Genomic DNA, 13213 nt, shown 5'->3' with positions numbered 1-13213 from the left:
TAAACTGAAGAAACTAAGAAGCACATGTTCATAATTGCTCCAACTAAGAAAATGTTACCTCAAACTGAATTACAGAAGTATTTTTAGTCAACAGCTACTCAGAGCAAGTGACTGACATGCATACTTCTTAGAATTCATTTATTTCCCACACTTACTCCACAATTTCAACAGTCACCTTGGCTCAAAGCTGCACAAATGATGCAATTCTACTGAACTCAAGAGTCATCTCTGTAAGCTAATAAAGGTAAGAACATAAATATAAAAAAGGGCAATTTCTGATTTTTCACAATTCAGTTATATCCTTAATTAAGAAAGCTTAGTTCAATCTGAAATTACAAAAACATTGACTATAGTTTGCTCTACCATATTTACCATAAATTAAACGCTACTTGGGGAAAAGTTATACTACAAAAGGAAACTATCTGGAGTGTCACATCTACTTTACTTTGACAGTAAGCTCGATAGAAAATTTAGAAGATAGATTAGAAAGTTTTCCCTGGCCAAATGCAAGGATAATTATTTTGTTCTATATTTAATTCTGATTTTTACCTGGAATGATAATAAATTTAATACCAGGATTTTCATTTTCATTTATGTTGAAACAAATTGTCATTTTAAACACAAGTTTTGTCACTGATTTTTACTCTTGTGTCATACTCAATGATTCTGGCTTCAAAGTGGTAATTGCCTTAGGCAAGATCCACACTGAAATATCAGAATCTATCTCCTCAATACTTTATGGAGGGTAAGGGAAATAAACAAAGACTGTGCTAAACAAAACCATTTATAAAGAAACTGCAGACCACCAGGATTTTGGATTTGGGTAATCCACTTAGATTGGCATGGCTGTCTCTTAAAAGGACAATTCTAAGATCACAATATAGGTCATGTCCTTAAGAAGTAAAGTAATGAAATCAATGTCAATTACACAAACCTTCCATATTAACATGACGCCACTGACAACCAGTAAGACAGATTAAATAAAGCTTTTGTAATGTGCTCAGCCCCAGCATAAACAAGAAGGAAAAATAATGTCATAAAACAGATTCTTTTGAATCAGGTTCTGCAAAAAGGTAAAATTCTCGCTTAATAAAAGAGTGGCATCCAAACTGGGGGGAAAAAATTGGGGGCTTATCATTTCAGATTGAATAGCTATAAACTTTGATATGAGAAAGCGAGAGGGCAGGGGGAGAGAAGAAGGGAGGGCTGGTTTGCAGGAAGTAGGGGGAGATATAGAGAATGGCTAACCTTAAAGGTTTTGCCAAAAATAATAATCAGGTTTAGGTGGTAGGTAATGTCGTTCAAAGTACAACTTTACTACAGCAGAAGAAAAAATTTTAAATCCCCAATAAGAACCCAAGTGCTTAAAACAAATGTTGCAATACTTAAATATACTATTATGTTTTGATCAAACAGTGTCAAAAGAAATACTGCCCAAAATGAGTAAAATTTGCCTAAAATCACTGCTGTCATATTTTTAATTACCACATATATACAACTGTTAAGACAAATAGTAAATTACAAACAAATGTCTCTGAAATGCTTCTCTGCCCAGAGAGCAGAAAACATAATGCTTGATGTCACAGACACTGCCAAAACTAACAGTTAAAACACTGCTGCTTCCTTTTCTGATAGCAACGACAATAATGCTCTCATAGAAGGAACCACATTTCTGAATGCTTGCCCCTCAAACTTAGCTGAACAAAGAAAGCCCAGATGCCCCTAGAAACTTAGGAACTTTCTTCTACATACTTAGGTGTCCATCCTGGACAAGGAGATAAAAAATGTCTCTGACCAAAGAGGCTCTGTGAAGACTACTTGCAGAGAATTACCAACTTACCCATTAGATTTGAGTTCATGAAAGGTGTTGGGGACAAGCCTTCATGGGCCCCTAATCGACTGTCATTCAAGTGATCACTGTAATGAGGGCTGTCTGTAAAACCCTAGAGAAAAAAAAAAAAAAGACCGGAGTATTAAAGAGATTATTTGGCAGTCGTGCTAATTGAGCATAATGACACTCATCTAATTAATATACAGACTTACAAATGGTCATTCCTAACCAAGTTTCTGGTTCATTACTTGAAAAACTAAACAGAAGTGCTGCTTTTATTCCTTTTAAGATATTAAAGTCAAAAAGTTTCTTTATAGATTTAAAAAAAAATTAGCCCTACAATCTCTTTACAGCCAAAAGTAAAGTTCTAAAAGGATGAACTAAGAAAATATATTTCTGAGTTACAATAAATTAGGAAAATGTTTATCTGTATCCTCCTTTCTCTGCCGCCATACCCTATCAATAAAGGGTTGGGCAATTACAAGATTTATTTAAAATATTTTTAAAAATCGACAATCAATATACTAGAAACGAATCCTTTCCTAAATGGCAAACAAATATTTAGCAAAAGAAGATCTGCTTATACTCCTTTTAATACTAGTATAACAAGATATACTCCTATAGAAACTGAGCCATGTAAAAAAGAAAACACAAAGATAGTTAATTTAAATTCTTAAGAATCTAAAAAATGAAATTGCAAACACCATGAAAACAATAAAGCTAACGTTATTATTTCACAATAGCTGTTATTAAATTTATCCCTATAACTTAACACAGGTTTTTAAAAAGCGAAGGAGCCTAAAAGACATGAAAGTTCACAAATACAGTAAGTGTTACAAAAGCTCAGTGGATTAAAAGCTGTTCTGGTTCTCAGACTCTTATACATGCTAAATACAGCATCACCTCCAAAATCATATAGTTTCTAAACAAGGCTTTGACCCCTAGTTAATTAAAACTGAGGTGGTACCCACCCTTTTGCCAACTTAAAACGATTTTAGTAAAGATCAGAAAATCTTACAAGAGGCCCAAACAAGAACAAAAACTGACTGTCTTGGCTTACAGAAACCACCCAGAATCCTCTGGGACTATAAAATCATGAATCAGTGAACATTTATCATTACCCAGACTGCAGGCTAACATTCAAGAAGACATTAATGGGGCTGAAACAGGCCTCACTATCTTTGCAAGCATGCTGTCAGTTCAACCAAAGGGCTAGGAATTGAGGGCTAAATAACTGTCAAATCATTACAATTGCTTGGGGATGCATGTCACAACACCTTCTGCTGTTCTGTTTTAAAACTAATCTGCTGGGAGTGCTAACTCCCAAATGAATCTTTGTTTCATTTTTATCTACTTTAGAATCACTGATACACATGTGACAGACACTCAAGAAGAATCTTGGTGACACTTACAACTTGGTTATGACCACAAGGGTGTCCTCTGGTAACCACAACCATAGTCCTGTCTGTCACAGCCACACGCAGCAAGAGCTATATACAAAATAGAATGGCTCCCAGCTAAAGTCACTCCTTGGAGTTTACCTCTGTTGCTTAAAACTGAACACTCTTGAGGTGCTAAGTGACATCCTACTATCTCACATTCATCTGGGTGTTTCTCTCTGCCACTCCCTCCCACTGCCATTCTTAGGCACAGAGTCAAAACAAGACACTGAAACCTACAAAAAAACCTCACTGAAATATTGTTTATCATTATTAAACAAAAAAAAACTCACTGAAATATTGTTTATCATTATTAAACAACAGTATTACTCTTGAAAAATGCAAACAGAAATGCATTTGTAGGTCAGCCATGTTGTTCACACTTTATTTGAATGTTAAAGGATAATAAAAGATAAAATTTTGCATGTTCTCAATTCTCATCCTTGAAGTGCAATAAGAACTTTTTTCGTTCATGACTATTAAAAATAAAAACATTAAAAACATTTTAAACTATTGCCTAAAGCACAAGTATATAAATAAATAATATAAATATTATATAATAATATAACAATATAAATAATAATACAAATAAATCTAAGTTTCAGGGTATCATCAAATAATTGTACACACACAGTGGATTAACTTCACATATATCACAGTAAGCATAGAGAAGATCTATCTCTAAGCCCCGATTAATATGTGCTCAGAAAACAGAACAATTATTTTTCTATCAACCATACACAAATAATAGTAAGTACTATCTCTTATCCATGTGCAACCACATACAGCAACGTACAGTATAGAAATTACTACAAGATTATTTCCTAGTCCAATAATAAAATCTGGGATTGTCATATTGTACCCACAGTGGAATCTATAAACCTGTGTCATCACATACAAGCAAGATTTGAATATGGGCCCTCAATATCTATTTACTCATAAATTATATACATATACTATTAACCAATATAACAAATTTCAGTAAGTCATAATTTCATTCATGTAAGATAAAAATTAAATAGAAATTTGAGTATTTTTTCCCAACCTCAAAGGTTCATCTAAGTGCACAAAATTCTTTTGAAAAGCCACAGCCTAAAAGATAAGAGAGGAACAGTTCTTCATCCACAGATGCAAACTGATGCTGGAGGATGGAACAATGAAACTGGACTCAAAAATGTTTGTCATAGTTTTAGGGACTTCCCTGGTGGTCCAGTGGTTAAGAATCCGCCTTCCAATGCAGGGGGCATGGCTTTGATCTCTGGTCAGGGAACTAAGATCCCACATACCGCGGGGCAACTAAGCCCTCACCGCAACTACAGAGCCCACGTGCCACAACTACTGAGGCTGTGCGCTGTGGAGCCCACGTGATACAACTAGAGAGCCCGTGCACCACAACTAGAGAGAAGCCCGTGCACCACAAGGAAGAGTCCTCACGCCACCGCGAAAGATCCTGCATGCTGCAACAAAGATCCTGCATGCTGCAACGGAGATCCTGCATGCCACAACTAAGACCCGACGCAGCCAAACAAACAAACAAACAAAGTTAGTCATAGTTTCAGAGCTAATGTGTGCCAAAAACCTCACTTAAAATCTAATATCTAAATGACAATTCAATTTGCAATTCTTAAATACTCCCACCTATGAATACATTGACACTTCATAAAAGCTTTGATATTATGAAATATGTTCTATAAAATGTATTTCATACTTTTCTCTACGTTCATTTTATGGTACAGAATTTAGAAACTTTAATCCTTGCTACAATATGACAACAGACTCTAATCAATCAAAGCTGTTACCATTTTTAAACTAATTTACACTGCACATTATCAATCCAATCTTTTGTTCTATCGAACAAAACAAAAGCACCTAGTATTATTTACATAATAGTGCTCTCCTCTTGTCTGTCTCCTCAAAATTACAGTAACTTTTTTTGTTGCCTAATTCTTTTTTTTTTTAATAAATTTATTTATTTTATTTATTTATCTTTTTAGCTCTGTTGGGTCTTCGTTTCTGTGCGAGGGCTTTCTCTAGTTGCGGCGAGCGGGGGCCACTCTTCATCGCGGTGCGCGGGCCTCTCACTGTCGCGGCCTCTCTCGTTGCGGAGCAGAGGCTCCAGATGCGCAGGCTCAGTAGTTGTGGCTCACGGGCCCAGTTGCTCCGCGGCATGTGGGATCCTCCCAGACCAGGGCCCGAACCCATGTCCCCTGCATTGGCAGGCAGATTCTCAACCACTGCGCCACCAGGGAAGCCCCCTAATTCTTTAAATAGCTTTTAAAAAATTTATTTCACCCAACCAATAAATATGGCATAATCACCAGAGAATGCTCCCAAGTTGAGAAAAGACATGTTTTTTCTAACCTATGTGGCTATTTCTTTGTTTGAAAACCACTGTCTAATTCTATTTTAAAATATTCTTTACAGTTCTTTTCAATAGTTAAAAAGGGATGGGGAGAAAGGCTCTTTCAATAAAGATTTACTTTCTCAGAAACACTTTCCCTGACCCTACCAAATTGGGTGAACTCACTCTGAGCTCCCATAGCAGCAAGCATTTCCATCATGTCACTGCTCACACTTATTGAAATTACCTATTTAATTATCCATTTAAATTATACCATAATTATCTATTATAATTGCACAGTACAGTATAGTGGATAAATGTGGAATTTTTGGAGCCAGACTGGCAGGCCTAAACTCCATCTGTGCCATATACTAGCTGTGTGACTTGAGGCAAAGTAACATTTCTTGCCTCAGTTTCCTTATCTGTAAAATAGGGATAATAATAATAATACAATATTTATCTCACAGGTTGTTGTAAGAATTAAATGAGTTATTGTATGTAGTAGCAATTGGAAAAGTACCTGGCAAATAGTAAGCACACAATATATCCTAGCCATTATTACTATCATCTCAGAGACTGTTATGTCTTACAAATTCTGAAAAGTCAGGCACCATGTCTCTTTCTCACATCCTCAGAACAAATGACAGATGGATGGGAGGTTTCAGCTGTTAAATCCTTAAAATGCTGCAGGGCTTCAGATATAAAGGTTCAGTTAATATTTCCATAGAACACCCAATAACTAGCAGAAAGAAAGTTAATAAGGTGCTAGCTTATCTAACGGGACTGAACAAATAACCACAGATTTTTGGTATTCAAAGAGCCACAAGATTTCACACCAAGTATTGAAGTCCTATAGCTGCGAAGCGGTCAAAGCTAGTAGAGAGTCAGCCAATAGCCATAAGCTGCCAGAAAGCTCTGAATGAGGCCTGATATAAATGAGTGGTCACACTTAAAAGAGAAGTAAAACGAAAATAAAAATATGTAGAAATAACAAATGAAGTTTAAAAGAGAAAAAAAAAAAGTGTCCTTATTGTATTTCTTTATTTACCTATGACAGATTAGCAAAATAAATGTCTAGATAAATAAAGTTATAGCTTTTAAACAAATTCTTTAAAGTGTCTCCTTCAGTTAAATACACCAATGAGGGACTTCCCTGGTGGTGCGGTGGTTAAGAATCCACCTGCCAATGCAGGGGACACGGGTTCGATACCTGGTCCGGGGAGATCCCACATGCGGCAGAGCAACTAAGCCCGTGCTCCACAACTACTGAGCCTGCGCTCTAGAGCCCGTGAGCCACAACTACTGAGCCCACGTACCACAACTACTGAAGCCCGCAGGCCTAGAGCCTGTGCTCCGCAACAAGAGAAGCCACCACAATGAAAAGCACGTGCACCGCAATGAAGAGGAGCCCCGGCTTGCCGCAACTAGAGAAAGCCTGCACGCAGCAACAAAGACCCAATGCAGCCAAAAATATAAATAAATAAATAAATAAATACACCCATGAAAAAGACAAGTGAGTTGATCTAATCACAATAGTTTGTTACCTGAAAGCAGGGACTGTGTCTATATCACTCATTACTCTATCACTACTGACAAGTATGTTAACAAGCACATAGTATGTGACTAGTAAAATCTGTTAATTTAATGAATGAATGAAAAATGAACAATGCTCTGTGTTAATGAATCAGGTCTACATCTGAAAAAGCAACTTAATAATCAATATGTTAAGGTTCTGTTATCCTTAAATAGGTCAGGTGCTAATACATAATACATTTTCATGATAGATCTGGGTTTTGTCACGGAGATCCACAAGTTCCTAAAAGGCAACAATGTTTCACTCCTTTTTATCATTCCAAAAAAATCAGCACAGAACTCTGTATGCACCTAAGAGCTTAAGTTTTTCTTGAGAGGATGAATGACCTCTCTAGATAACTTTTTATTTATGAACGCTACGAAGTGGTTTCGCAGAATTACTATAACCCCAGACTGAAGAGCAAGTCTTGAATTACCATGGGTGGGAGGACAGGAAGAATCAAAATCTTTCAGAGGTGGAAAGGATGCATAGAAAATATGATGGATACGTGAAATACTGCTTAGTACAAGTGCATAAAAATACTTTTAAACATGAGATCCCAAAGGATCACCTAAAAAAGTTCACTCAGATTCAGTTCTAACTTGAGCCAACCATATTCACAAATTTATCCAAGTAACTGCTAATGTCATCTGTTAGAAGCAAACAGACTTAATTCTGGCAGACTTTTTCTATATTATAGGTCCATCTTCTAGAGTGTTCAATTCTATATTCTCTTTATGTTTAAATAAAAACTTACAAGCAGAGTATGTCTTTGGAATTCATCTACAATCCTCCTTACAGATTTTCAATGTTAATTTCTCCAGCAATGACCACATCAAAATCATAAATCCATTAACACATGATACATAAAAAGTAAAAACATTCTTCTACTACAAGTACAAAAGGAAGTAAAATAAATTATTTTATTTAAAAATTATTAACCCATCTATACTGTAACTATTTTCTATATAAAATTCAAGGGTAAAAATGTAAATCAATAATAATGCTGCAACTTCAGTTTGTAAGGTTATGAATAAGCAGTACCAGAAGGACTGATGTTTGGAAGAACACAGGAAAACAACACTTAATTTAAAAAAATTTTAGCCCCAAGTATTAACTGGTTCTCCCCAAAACTACAGACACTAAATTCCGACATGAAACATAATATTTTTTGATGGGTTCTAATGTATAGATTTTTGCCTTCTTCCCATTAACTGGCAAAACTTACAGAGGCTAATAAGTTCCTTCCAGTTCAGGAACTGATGATCCATTTAGAACAAGAATTTAAAATAGTGAAAAGTAAACTCAATTAGAAAATTATCTATCTTAAAAAATTATACTATGAAATACAGTGTACCATACAGAAAAATTGGAGGAAAACTTACTGTGAGTTTAGTTTACTCCTAAACAAACATACTGACTTTACACTTGGCTGCAAAAGCTTTATTAAAAGGTCATGTTAATACATAGTTTTTAAAAAAAAATTCCATGTATTTTCTAAAGGAGAAAAATAAGTCATGAGGCAAAGGATAAAAAAAGTGCATTCTCATGTTACTTAAAAACTGCACATGATTAAAAATCTTCACTAATGCTTTTGTCTTCTAATTAGAATTCATAGGAGTGTTTACAAAACAATACTGAACATGTTTTAAATCACATTACTTAAAATCACTCACGGATTCTTTAACACATCCTTCCTTTCTAATAAATTTCTGATACTCTCTGTCAGTCCTTCTCAAAGTTCAGTCTGTGGACTGATGTTGGACCAAGAATAGTTTGTTATCAAACAACAGAAAGGTAAACAAAGAGAACAAGCTTTGGGCAATGGTTTAAAGTAATTTGGTAGACCAATTTTGTTTGCTGTATATAATAATAAACTAGAGATTGTATTTTATAACAATTGTATTTTTTAACTACCTTAAAAATTGTACTATAAAATGTAGTGCAGCATATATAAAATGTTTAAGAAAACCTGTTAGTTTAGTTTATTCCTAAACTAATATCCCGACTACACATATAAAAGGTTTATTAAAAGATTACAAAACTAACTCAAAATGGATTAAAGACTTGAACATAAGACCTGAGACCATAAAACTCGTAGAAGAAAGCATAGGTGGTAAGCTCCTTGACATTGGTTTTGGTGATAATTTTTGGCGTTTGACACTAAAAGCAAAGGCAACAAAAGCAAAAATAAACAAGTGGTGAAACTATATCAAACTAAAAAGCTTCTGCACAAAGCAAAGGAACCCGTCAACAAAACGAAAAGGCAACCTATAAAGTGGGAGAAAATATTGGTACATCATATATCTGATAAGGGGTTAATATCATATAAGGAACTCATACAGCTAAACTGTAAAAAAAACCCCCAAAAACCACAAGCAATCTGATTAAAAAATAGGCAGAGGATCTGAAAGAATACAGATGGCCAACAGGTACATGAAAAAGTGCTCAACATCACTAATTATTGGGGAAATGCAAATCAAACCCACAATGAGGTTATCACCTCACACCTGTTACAATGGCTGAAGACAAGAAATAACAAGTGTTGGCAAGGATGTGGGGAAAAGGGAACCCTTGTGCACTGGTGATGGGACTGTAAACTGGTGCAGCCCCTATGGAAAACAGTATGGAGGTTCCTCAAAAAAATTAAAAATAAAACTAACATATGATCCTACAATTCCACTTCTGGGTATTTATCTGAAGGAAATGAAAACACTAACTTGAAAAGATACATGCACCTCTATGTTCACTGCAGCATTATATACAATAGCCAAGACATGGAAGCAACCTAAGTGTCCATGGATGGATGGATGGATGGATGGATGGATGGATGGGATGCATGGATGAAGAAAATGTGGTGTGTATGTATGCATGCATATATATATATATATATATATACACACACACACACACAATGGAATACTATTCGGCCATATAAAAGGAAGGAAATCTTGCCATTTTCAACAACATGGATGGTCCTTGAGGGCATTATGCTAAGTGAAGTAAGTCACAGAAAGACAAATACCTAATGATTTCACTGATACATGGAATCTTAAAACAAACAACCGGAGCTCATAGATACAGAGAATAGATTGGTGGTTGCTAGAGGCGGGTGGGCAAAATTGGTGAAACCTGTTAGTTTAGCTTACTCCTAAACAAACATACTGACTTTACACTTGTCTGAGTGCGTCCTAGACCTAAAAAGTCAGAACACGTATTTTGAGAAGAGCTTTATGGGGTTCATTCATATTCATATTCTCTAACTAAAGTTGGAGAAGAACTAGCCTATATTATCTTGTAAGTCATGTGGCCTGGTATACAGAAAAATAATATTAGTCGCTATTATTTCTTCTTCTGCACCACAAGTACCTCATTAAGTCTTACAGAGCTCACATTTTTAAACCATAATTCCCCTATCCTGTTCACACACTATATGCAACCAGGGAAAATTAGATAAAAGAAAGATAAAATGAGGTTCTGTTGCAAAAGAACCTTAGATTTTACATATTTTAAACCTTTTATCTTCTACTACTGTATGTCAACAGATTAAGACTGAACATAAAACTGCTCAATAAATACTTTAAAATATTTGCTGATATTCGTGAAATCAATTCAAATAAATCAAACCTAGGAATAACATAAGTTTATTAAAACCCATGCATTAAGAAGCAATAAATAACTGTAAGAAGACATGATACGATACCAGCCACTGAGCAAAGCAATGTTCTTACATTCAGTACAATAGCATATTTTAAAATAATTTCTAAAATACCAGTCCTATATGTTAAACATTTATTTTATAATATTAGGTGGGAAAAATTAGAACAAAAATTAATTGGTACATAGTATAATAATATTTAACCTCTATAAAGTTTATAGGAAAAAGACTAGAAAATTGTAACAAGTTTATAACTTTTTTATCTTACTTGCCTATCATCTCCTAAAATTTCTATGAAAACCATTTATTGTTTTTCTGAAAAATACAGTTTCTCAGTTTTTTTCCTTTAACATGATTGAAATAACATACTCTCATTGTAGAAAACTGGAAATGTAAAGAAACAGCATCAACTATGTAAGAAAAAAAAAGACTCCATTGTACCTCAACTGAAATGCAAACAACATTTTGACACATTTTCTTCCAATTTTTAAATGTTTCTAAAATAGTTCGAACATATAAAAATGTATGTAATAAACAGCCATGTATCCACAACTCAAGAAATAAAACATTGCCAGTATAGTTTAAAACCCTATGGAATTCTCCCAAATTCCCCTCAGAAGTAAACACTATCTTAAACTTATTCTGTTAAAAATCATTTTCATGCATTACTTAATACTTTTATTAAATATGCATATTCTCTAACTAAACAGAGCACCACTCTGCATGTTTTAAAATGTTATCTAAATAGTATACTTTTTTCTATACTCACTTAACAGTCAATATGTAAGACTGATATGTTGGAAAAGTGTTAACACTGGTAAATACATGTCACTACTGTATAATGTTCTATTTATAAAAATACCACAATTTATCTTCCCAGTCCCCTTTTGATGACATTTAGCTTTTCCACTATTACAAACAAGGCTGCTATAAACACTTTAGTAATATGTCTCTCTGTACACATATGAGAAGTTACGTGAAACATTTTAGGGGTTAATACCTAGGAGTAACATCACCGGCTTACAGAGCATACACAACTTTAAATTTACTAGATATTACTAAACTATTCTCTAGAATAGAAATGTATTATTGTTTAGGAAAAAAAATCTCTTACAGAATCAGAAAGTTCTCCATAGACAACCCCAAACTTCTGACAGAAAGCTTCCAAAGTCCACTTACAAGCTGTATCTAATTTGTGATGCACTTTCCAGTAGGCAAAAAGCAAAGCAATCAGCATTACATTTCCTTATTAGTTCATTAACCCTTATGTAGCTACATTCTTATCTGAAATAGTCTGACCTGGGTGCAAAGGCAATCCTTCACCATAATAAATGTTCAAGACATATTTGTTAAATGAGTTAATCTTCATTAGGCTCCTTAGTTCATCTTAAGGTTCTATAATTAAAACTGCAGTCATTATACCAGGTGTTGATACAGCAAAATTTGACAGAAGTAAGATATTTTAGTTTGTTGCCAGTATCTTGTCTTGATGCCCAGTGTTGTATAGGCTCTTAGAGCCATGGCAACAGTGTTGGCCGATACTGATTTTTAGAATCTGACTCACAGACACAATAATTCATAGTTCATGATTAAAACAACACTGCATATCTTAGGACCACAGGATAGGATACTTAGGACCATACTTTTGGATTCTGTAATGAGCCATGGTGATACGTACCACGCATCACTTACACTACCTCTTCCTGCCCCTATGACTAAAGCCACTCATTTTTAAGAGTAAATCTGAATTAAAAGTATAATAGTGAAACAATGTTCTTTTGCTAACTGGTTCATATGGGTGCTGAACCACTGGCTGAGACTTATTTCCCTAAAGATGAAAACAAATAAGCCATAGTTGAAGGGTCAGCGATTCCTTCTAGGAGTAATCCAGTCTTCATTCAATTTATCTGATTTAAGGTTTTCTATGCCTGCATTAATAATAGCATCAGCATACATTTAATGGTACTACTTGCCAGAACTTGAGTTAAGGGCTTCACTCATTATCCTTACAACCCCATGAACTATTATTCCCATGCCATAGATAAGGAAGTAGGCACAGAAATTTTACATAATTCACCTGGTATATAACAGTAAGTAGCAGGATGGGAATTTAAACCGAGGCAGTCTGACTCCATCCCATCATGCAATGCTGTCTCTCCAGAAATAATTGTTCCTCCCTGGAATTACTGTGAACTGAATGGCTCAATGATAGGCTGCAGCCACACAAAATGAAGAGTGTATTTACTCAAACATAGGTGATAAAGGAATAGAGCCAGGAAAATAGAAAAACAAAAAAAATTTTAAACCACCTAATTTGGCTAGTGGTGCTCAAAATAATAGGGACAGTCAAAAGAGCTTTTGAGAACTTTTT

The 13213-nt window shown here is 34.8% G+C and overlaps 1 protein-coding gene across 11 annotated transcripts in view; it reads right to left on the bottom strand.

Moving 5' to 3' along the window:
- TCF12 (transcription factor 12) overlaps window positions 1-13213 on the bottom strand; it is a 373830-nt gene that overhangs the window by 188991 nt on the left and 171626 nt on the right. For all 11 annotated transcript variants that reach the window (XM_082446357.1, XM_082446355.1, XM_082446358.1 and 8 more), the window contains one exon: window positions 1841-1943. In XM_082446357.1, the coding sequence (XP_082302483.1) occupies window positions 1841-1943 (103 nt within the window). The remainder of the gene's footprint in view (window positions 1-1840; window positions 1944-13213) is intronic.

The sequence above is a fragment of the Balaenoptera physalus genome (assembly GCF_965194825.1).
Source record: "Balaenoptera physalus genome assembly, chromosome: 2".
Classification (NCBI taxonomy): domain Eukaryota; kingdom Metazoa; phylum Chordata; class Mammalia; order Artiodactyla; family Balaenopteridae; genus Balaenoptera; species Balaenoptera physalus.
Note: the sequence above shows the minus strand (reverse complement) of the source record. Positions and strands in the feature narration are given on the sequence as shown.